Genomic DNA, 10,026 nt, shown 5'->3' on the forward strand with positions numbered 1-10,026 from the left:
ATGGAAATTTTTTTTCTAGGTTTTTTCCCTATGCGTGGGTTTTTTAATCATATTTGAAATCATTCTGAATGTATAATTCTGTAGTTTGTGGGTTCTTTATTTAACATAGTCAGCATAGACATAATATAGTCAGGCAAAAATTTTCCATTGAGTAGATTTACCGTAGTGAAATTGAGCTCTTGTTGACATTTAAATGCGTGCATGTATTTTTTGCTATCAGAAGAAGATGCTAAAGTGAACATATTTCCGTACACATTTTTTCCTTTTTTTTTTTCATACTTTACTTAAGGTAAATTATTAGAGTCACTGAATGAAACCCTAAAAAGGATTTCTAGGGCTTGTGATATAAGTTATTAGTTTCCCAAAGTTGGGTACATATCTGTATGCTCACTAGCATTTTGATGATTATTATACAGAATCCTTGTCAGCATCTCTAGATAATATAAGCAAAAAATTTATTACTTTGTAAATCTTATAGAAACCGTTGGTGTCTTTTTCTGTTAATCTATTGTGCGTCTTGGTATTACTCATCTTTTAATACTTTTCATAGCAAAAGAACATCATTTATCTAACTTATTTTTTGTATTTTCTTTCCTTCAGTATATTCTTAGATGTTAAACTTTTTTAAACAAAAAGAAATTTTCTAATTTTTATACAGTCAAACCTGTCCTATCTGTTTTCTGATTCTTTTGCTTTTCAATTATTCTAAGTTGCAAAGAGCTTTTCCTTCCTTCCACTGGCTTTTATGAATTGGCCACTAAGTTTTCATATAGTTTTTCTATGGTTTGATCTCTTGAAGTTTTTTCGTTAATGAATTTGGAATTTCTTTTCTACTTGGTGTGAGATGAGGATTCAAAAGTTAGTTTTTAGCACCCGAATTCTTTACTGATAGTCTTAACATCATTTATTGACTAAGCTTCCTATTTGCATTATTTTTTATTTATTGTTCTTATACTTTTCCCTTTTTATTGATTGATTTTTAAATTTTTTATTGGTGTTTAATTGCTTTACAATGCTGTTAGTCTCTGCTGTACAGTGAAATGAAGCAGCTGTATATACATGTGTGTGTGTGTATATGTGTGTGTGTGTGTATATACATGTGTGTATATATATGTGTGTGTGTGTATGTGTGTGTATATATATCCCCTCCCTCTTGGACCTTCCTCCCACCCCACCCTCCCATCCCTCTAGGTCATCACAGAGAACCAAGCTGAGCTCCTTCTGCTCCACCGCACATTTCCACTAGCTAGCTATTTTACACATTACCATGTGTATATATGTCAATCCCAATCTCTCAATTCATCCCACCTTCCCGCTTCCTCCTCTGTGTTCACATGTCCATTCTCTACATCTGTGTTTCTATTCCTGCCCTGGAAATAGGTTCATTTGTACCATTTTTTCTAGATTCCACATATATGCATTAATATATGACATTTGTTTTTCTCCTTCTGACTTCACTCTGTATGACAGACTCTATGTCCATCAACGTGATGGAGAGGGTGTGGAGAAAAGGGAAACTTCATGTGCTGTTGGTAGGAATGTGAATTGATACAGCCATTGTGGAGAACAGTATGGGGGTGCCTTAAAAAACTAAAAATATAGTTACCATATGACCCAGCAATCCCACTACTGGTCATATACCCTAAGACCTAGTCTTTCAGTTGTATCCTACTCTTTGAGACGCCGTAGACTGTAGCCTAGCAGGCTCTTCTGTCCATGGGATTTCCCAGGCAAGAATATGGGATGGCATTTCCTTCTCCAGAAGATCTTCCTGACCCAGGGGTTGACCCTGCATATCCTGCATTGGCAGGCAGATTCTTTACTGCTGAGCCACCAAGGAAGCCCATAGTCTGAGAAAACCATGATTCAAAAGGACACTTGCACCCCAATGTTCATTTGCATTATTGATTCAGGGGAATACCTCATTTCTTCTTATTGTTTCTGTTAATTGTTTAGCACTTTATTTGGAACCTCTGGGTGTTGACAAGTGTCCAGTTTCAATAAGAATGACTTTTTTTTTTTTAAACTATTAAATGCAAAGCTGGCTGTTAATGTGAACAGGTTACTCTTTATCAGGTGTAAGAAATAGCCTTCTCTCCCTTCATTTAAATGACTTGTGGAAAAACTATCTTACAGCGAGATGGCTTTTCATTTTTGTCTTAATGATTTAATGCACAGTATTAGCAAATTTCCTAACATTGAAAAAAGGTCTTACATGTCTATGGTGAATATGACTTGGTAAAATAATGAGTTATAATTTTAGTATATTGAGTTCTATTTGGTAATATTTTAACTCAGATATTTGCATTTATATTCATACAAGCATTTGAGCAATTTTCCTCTTTTGTGCTGCATTTGTCAAGTTTTGGTGTTTGGGTAAATTAGTTTCATAACAGATTATTGGTTATCATTATCTTGTGTATCTGAAACTATTTATAGAGTATGGGAATTATCTGGTCCTTGAAAGTTAAAATATGCTAGAGCCCCGCACCTCTAGATATATTAAAATCTATTTATTCTTTGATAACACTCTCAGTTTTACTCATGGTTTTTGATCTAATCAATACCACTTGTGTTAATTCTTGTATTAATTGTGGTAAGTTATGTTTTGCCCCTAATTGTCAACTTACTTCAAGTTTTTTAAGTGGATTAGTAATAAGGTAATTTCTCTTTATTTTTTTCTCTCTTCTCTATTTATTCTTAGACCACCTTCTCATTTCTAGTTTTGATTGAATCTTGTTTATCGATCACAATTATTAGAGATATTTGTATTACTTAGTTTACTCTTCACCACCTTCTCTCTGCCAAAGAATTAAATTTACAGATTCTGGTTATTTTCCTCTTTGCTAATTCTTTTATTTTCACTTTTATCTTTATAAAAATTTTCCCACTTTCTCTATTACTTTAGTGTTCCTTTTTTTCCTTAAATGCTCAAGTTGACTGTTTGAATCATTTATTTAGTTTCCTTAAGAAAAAAAAATGAATTCAAGCTGTCTGGGTCATGTATTTATCTCTGGGAATAATTCTGGCTGCATCTTGTGAATTTTTTTTTAAACAATCAATCCGGAAAGCTCTTGTCATTCTTGATTATGCCCCATGCATTTTGTTTTATAATCCTGGTTTTACTTAGTTTTTAAAAAGCCAATTTTGTTTTTTATTTCCTAGGCTTCTGTGTATTGTGGTCAGAGTATATAGCCCACAAAATTTCTGCTTTTCTTTTAATGGAAAACTTTGTTCTTGCTAGACAGGTAATTTATCTTGACAACTCTTTCTTGGATACTTGAGAAAAAACCAGCTTGCTTATTTATTTAAAGTCAAATCTAAGAGCTATTAATTAAATTATATTCATTATATTATTTATATAATTCTGTATCCTAATTTACATTTTGCCAATTTGATCTGTTCAAATCCATTCTATATTAAAATCTGAAACTGCCATATTTTTGCCAATGGCTCTTGAATTTTAACAGTATTACTTTATGTACTTTTATACAACATCATCTAGTGCATAAAATTACTATATTTTTCTTCACAATTTTTCTTTTATTAATATAAAATAAATTCTTAATCTTGATATGTAGTTTTATTTTTAATTCTATAGTGCTAGGTATGAATATTGCCACTCGGACTTTCCTTTTGCTCATATTTGTCCGCTATCTCATTGTGGGACTTTTACTCTGAATATTTCTGTCATTAAGTAAGTGTGTCCTTTATAAGAAACAAAGAATTGCATTTTATTTTGTAATTGAACTGAAAACATTGGTTAATTTTTAAAATTTGAAATCTTCAAAGTTTATTTGGAGAATATAATTTATTTTATTGTTGTAATTTCTATGCTTGGTTACTTTTTCCCATTCTATTTACTCCTTGACTATTTTGTCTGATTTGTTTCTGTTTATCAGCTTTAGTGATTTTGAGGATAAGCATCTTGTTTTTAATAGTCAGTTGTTAGGTCAAGGTTTAAAAAATCTTATGCTTTCTGTAACTATCAAAGTTAAAAAATGAAGACAGAACAATGACTTTTCCCTTTTTTGGAATGTTTTCTTTGTACTGTGTCCTAGTAGTCTCTGTCATGCCTGCCCTCTGCGACCCAAGAACATCTTCCTTCTTCGTTACTTTATCTGAGGTATTACAGCTTGTCTTTTTTTAAAGACATGGAAGATCTCTTTGGGGCTTCCCGGATGACACTAGTGGTAAAGAACTTGCCTGCCAATGCAAGAGATGCAAGAGATGCTGGTTTGATCCCTGAGTCAGGAAGATCCCCTGGAGGAGGGCATGGCAACCCACTCCAGTACTCTTGCCTGGTGAATCCCATGAACAGAGGAGCCTGGCAGGCTATGTCCACAGGGTGACTCTGAGTTGGACATGACTGAAGCAACTTAGCATGCACGCAAGATCTCTTTTACTTTTTTTTTCTTCTAAATCTGTAACTATATTCATCATAGCTTTGGTCTCTTTCCAGTTTCCTCCTTCTGATTCTCCGAACTTGCCCACCTTGATTTTTGCATCTTTTATTGTTGGCATCTCTTGGATATCTAAAGTTCTGCCTCTTGGAGGCAGTTTTTTTTTTTCTTTCCCCCCTGGAAGCCATACATACCTAGTTGGCTTTCTATGATCTTCACACCTGAATAGCCACCCAATTGGGCATGAAGTTCTTGTGCTCAAATTTAACCCCTTGAAACTCTTCTGGTGTTATTTTTTTCAGAGAGGTTTCCAGGAAACTTGGTTTATTTATTCATAAATGTTTGTAAGGTTTTCTATTAATGACATTTAAAGATGCTAAGTCCTGGAGGAAGGCATGGCAACCCACTCCAGTATTCTTGCCTGGAGAATCCCCCTGGACAGAGGAGGCTGGCGGGCTATAGTCAATGGGTTCTCAAGAGTCAGACACAACTGAGCGACTAAGCACAAAGATGTAAGTAGGACATCTGAGAGTGGCTTTCTTTCCAAAAACTGCATAAAACATGGTTCCTCTAATCCATGTTCTCATCTTCTCTGTGGTATAATTCAGCCTACCTCTAAGGCACCAGCTGCTTGTGGTTAACAAAGTTCGTCTCAGGCCCTGCATGTCTGTTCACAGACTCAATTTGCTTGATCCGTGACCTTTCCCCATTCATTTTATTTCCTTCCTGGTATGAAGCTGGAACCAGGGCCCTGGCGACTGACAATCCAACTGGGGTCATGCCCACCTTGGGCTGCTTCTAGCCAGTGACGGGGCTCTGAGGAGGCACTGGTCCTGGGAGATTCCTGCTGGACATGGAACCTTGAACAGGCGACTTGTGCTTCCGGTCTCTTTGACGACCTGGCCCATCATTCTCAGAACTGCACCATGGTCCGAAGCTCTTCCTACCCAACTCTTCCTGCCCTCTCTCCTTACACAGGTGTCAGACTGCTTTGCGGTCTGAGGGCTCTTCCTGTCCACTCCTATTTTTATTGTTGTTTAGTCAATAAGTCCTGTCCGACTCTTTTGTGACCCTATGGACTGTAGCCTGCCAGGCTCCTCTGTCCATGGAATTCTCTGGGCAAGAATACTGGAGCGGGTTACCATTTTCTCCTCCAGGGGATCTTCCCAACCCAGGGATGAAACCCACATCTCCTGCACTGGCAGATGTGTTCTTTACCACTGAGCCACCAGGGAAGCCTGTACACTCTTATCTCACCCTTTATCCTTCACTGGCCTTTCCCCTAATACATCTGTCAAATGTCTACTTCTATCTCAGTATTTGCTTCTCGGCCTCCCCCCTGCACCATCTTTCAGTGCAATCAGTTGATTCCGATGATTTCAGCAGATCCCAGAGCTGGCCAGAACAGGTGCCATCAACAGCCCCAGACAACAGGTCTAGAGTGGGACGTTGCTAGCCCCTACTACAAGTGGATTGGTTTTTGTTTGCGGCCCATTCTTGGGGGGAAAAAAAAAGACTTTTATGTCTTGCTGCAGCAGTTTCTTTTAAACTTATTCCAGTGAAGTTCCTGATCTTTTTAGAAAAAAGATTGTTAAAAAGATGGTTTCCTTGAACTTTCAGAGGGAATTCAGGGGGATTAATTTTTCAGATTCTCTGCTCACTCTACCATTAACTGGAAGTATTTTTTTTCCAACCTAATTTCTTTTTGCCAATCCTTAGTGTGCTTATCTAGCTTCAAGAAATTAACATTTGAAAAGCTCACATTTGAAGTCGTTCAGCAATTCAAATGTGACCTTTAGGATTTCCCTGCTGGAGGACACTGATAGCTGACTTGTATCTTTTCCACACGAATACTTGTACATGAATAATTGGTACAGTCAGTTCAGACAAGCCCTGGCATTTTAGAACCATTTTTTCTTCTGTTTTTCATCAATTTTTTCAATTCAGCCACGTTTTGGGCTTGAATTTGAGTTTGCCTTTAAACATCACTAATTTTTTTTTCTTGGCCACTTTAGTTCTAATCTTTGAATCAGAAGCAATGAGCTAGGTTCACCCATGGAGTCTGCTTGAGCATGACCCAGCCCCAAACAGATGCCCCAAGTTTCTTTTTTTGCAGTCTTGTCAAATCTCTTTAAGCACAAGTTTGTATTTGCTCTTATCTTTGTGGTTCTTGGTTTTCTGTTGTTTCTGATGTTGAAGGTGACTTATCTTAGCCAAATGAGTCTTCCTCTTTGGTGTTCCGACACTATCAGTTAGATCCAAATTGGGTTCTTGTCTGTTCTTTTTGTCATTTTTTGAAACTTATCTTGTTGGTTTCAAACTATTCTAGCTATTTTTTTTTTTTTTGATATAAGCTTGTTGGATAGTTTGGGATATTCAGTCAGGAGGGGGCAACCTGCCAGCTTACAGTTAATTTATTCCAGGCATCCTAAGGTTGGAGCAGTTAAGTTACACACGGGACTTATACTACACAACTCCAGGAGGCGTCATTCACACAGACGACAGGAGTCTAAAGCTTTTAATATGAGTCAGTACATTTTCTTAGATCTTCCATGACATAAATCTATATGAAAAGTTAGCACATAGGAAAATGTTAAATTTCTGGAAAGGCACCAAATAATGTATATTATATATTTACTATATAGTGTTCAATGGATGAGAGATATATGTATATTTCTGTTTTTGCCAGCAGTTAGAAAGGGTTTGGGAATGGCATTCTATACAGGGTCTTAAAAATACTCAACTCCTGCCTTCCCAAGGGCTTGTGATCTCCATCCATCTGCTGGTATCCAGTAACCATCTGCCGCCACACCTACAACCTCGATCCTCTTGTTCCTGAAGCCAGCTCTAATTTTCACTCTGCTCAAAGGCCTTTCTTTGCTTTAGGGAGAACTCAAACCTTCACTTCACTTCCCGGTGACTCAGTGGTGAAGAATCCGCCTGCAATGCAGGAGATGGAGGTTCGATCCCTGGGTGGGGAAGATCCCCTGGAGGAGGGCATGGCAACCCACTCCAGTATTCTTGCCTGGAAAATCCCATGGACAGAACAGCCCGGTGGGCTACAGTCCATGGGGTCACAAAGAGTTGGACATGATTTAGCAACTGAGCACACACACATGCACAAGCCCTCACTCCACTCCCTTTGGAAATGTTTTTTCTTCCATATTTTTCCAGTCTCTGTATGGTTTTCTCCTTGGAGCAGCTTCAGACTTTATCCTCTCAACTTTACATCCCAAAGAAAAAGCCCCAACACCCTTCCAAGAAACCCAAGCAAGAGGTTCATTACTTTTCATCCTCTCTGGGTCAGATATTCACCCCTGGACCTATAAATGAACCAATGACAGTGTCCCGGGGAATGTGCTGTACTGACTGCCACCAGTCCTACAGACAGGGGTGGGGTCAGCTCTGCCCAGCCTCCGGGGTGAGAGTGAGGCAGAGCATAGGGGCAACATACAAAGAGGAACTGGGTTCTGAAAACAGCATTTGAAACTGTACAATCTGCAGCTCAAGTCAGCAGTGCCCTAGTTTTCTTGTTTCCAGTTCTGTGAAATTCTCTCTTTGATGAAACCAGTTTGGGTCTGGGCTTATGGTCTTGCTGATACTTTCAACAGAAAGACTTCTGATTGGAGAAAAGGGAACAGATAGTCATGCATATTCTGTTTTTGTAAAAGATAGAGACACAGACACGGGGGGGGGGGGCAGGAGGAGGGTGTGTGTGTGTACAGAAAGAGTCTGGAATTAATATATATATATAAAAGTCACAGTGATTGCATCTGGGCAACAGAGTTAGAAGGTGATTTTCCTTCCTGTGTTTTCTAATTGTTATTCGGAGAGCATAGATTGCTGTGTAATAAAGGGGATATGTTGATAAGTCTTGACAAAGTCGTTTGACTCCATTAGTTCTAGAAAGTAATAGGAGCTTCATCTCATCTATTGTTGACATTGTAGGAAGGAATATGAGCCAGCAGAACCAGAGCAAGAACTGCTCCTTTGATGATGTGGAAGAGCTGATGAAAACCGTGCAGTTGGTTGTCCACATCCCTACCTTCCTCCTTGGTCTGGTCCTCAATGTGCTCGCCATCCGAGGCTTTAGCTCCTTCCTGAAGAAGAGGTGGCCTTGCTACACTGCCACCTCCATCTACATGATCAACCTGGCGGTCTTTGACCTCCTGCTGGTGCTCTCCCTCCCGTTCAAGATGGTCCTGTCCCAAAGGAAGGACCCCTTCCTGCCCTTCTGTACACTGGTGGAGTGCCTCTACTTCATCAGCATGTACGGGAGCATCTTCACCATCTGTTTCATCAGCCTGGACAGATTCTTGGCCATCCGGTACCCAATCCTGGTCAGCCACATCCGGTCCCCCAGGAAGATCTTCGGGATCTGCTGTATCATCTGGGTGCTGGTGTGGGTCGGAAGCACTCCTGTCTATAGCTTCCATAGCAATGGGGAAAATTACACGTGCTTCCATAACATGTCTGATAGCACCTGGAGCGCCAAGGTCCTCTTCCCTTTGGAGATCTTCGGCTTCCTTCTTCCCATGAGCATCGTTGGTTTCTGCTCCTCCAGGAGTATTCACATTCTGGTTGCCCGTCGGGACCACACCCGGGACTGGGTCCAGCAGAAGGCCTGCATCTGGACTATTGCAGTCAGCCTGGCTGTCTTTGTGGTCTCCTTTCTCCCTGTCCACCTGAGTTTCTTCTTGCAGTTCCTGGTGAGGAATGGCTTCATTGTGGAGTGCAGAACCAAGCAGAATATTATCTTGTTCCTGCAGTTGTCCATGTATTTCTCCAATTTCAATTGCTGCCTGGATGTTTTCTGCTACTACTTTGTCATCAAAGAATTTCGCATGGACATCATGGCCCACCGGCCTTCCAGAACCCAGCTAGTCCACCAGGACACCATGACCACCATGGCTATGGCTAAAAATCATGGGAAAAAGTCATGCCTGGAGGAAGGAAACCTCAACCTGAATTCCATAGTGGATATCCCTTCCCAGGGCTCTGATGTGGTGGGCTGACAAGTGGCACATTTACTGGTGTGCCCTCCCTCTGATGCTCACTTGAATGCCATCTTTGCTCACTGTGGCCCCAAAACCTTTTCCCAGAACCCAGACAACTTGACATAAGCCACTCAGTGTCAATATCTGGGGAGCTCTGAAGAACCCAGGTGAATTCTTGATTTCTCACTCTCCAAAGCAGGAGGCCTTTGACTATGTGGATCACAACAAACTGTGGCAAATTCTAAAAGAGATGGGAATACCAGACCACCTTACTCGCCTCTTGAGAAACCTGTGTGCAGGTCAAGAAGCAACAGTTAGAACTGGACGTGAAACAACTGTTCTAAATTGGGAAAGGAGTACATCAAGGCTGTATATTGTCATCCTGCTTGTTTAACTTATATGCAGAGTACATCATGCAAAATGCCAGGCTAGATGAAGCTCAAACTGAAATCAGGATTGCTAGAAGAAATATCTGCAACCTCAGATATACAGATGATACCACTCTAATGGCAGACAGCAAAAAGGAACTAAAGAGCCTCTTGATGAGGGTGAAAGAGAAGAATGAAAAACCTGGCCTAAAACTCAACATTCAAAAAACAAAGATCATAGCCTCTGGTCCCATCACT

General features: G+C 39.8%; 1 protein-coding gene across 1 annotated transcript; it reads left to right on the forward strand.

Annotated features, from left to right (window-relative positions):
• Window positions 1-8,359: 8,359 nt before the first annotated feature.
• GPR55 (G protein-coupled receptor 55) lies at window positions 8,360-9,418 on the forward strand. Its single transcript, XM_065928908.1, has one exon. It carries the CDS (start codon window positions 8,360-8,362, stop codon window positions 9,416-9,418), a length of 1,059 nt encoding a protein of 352 aa, XP_065784980.1.
• The last annotated feature ends 608 nt before the right edge of the window (window positions 9,419-10,026 follow it).

The sequence above is a fragment of the Muntiacus reevesi genome, chromosome 3 (genome assembly GCF_963930625.1).
Source record: "Muntiacus reevesi chromosome 3, mMunRee1.1, whole genome shotgun sequence".
Classification (NCBI taxonomy): domain Eukaryota; kingdom Metazoa; phylum Chordata; class Mammalia; order Artiodactyla; family Cervidae; genus Muntiacus; species Muntiacus reevesi.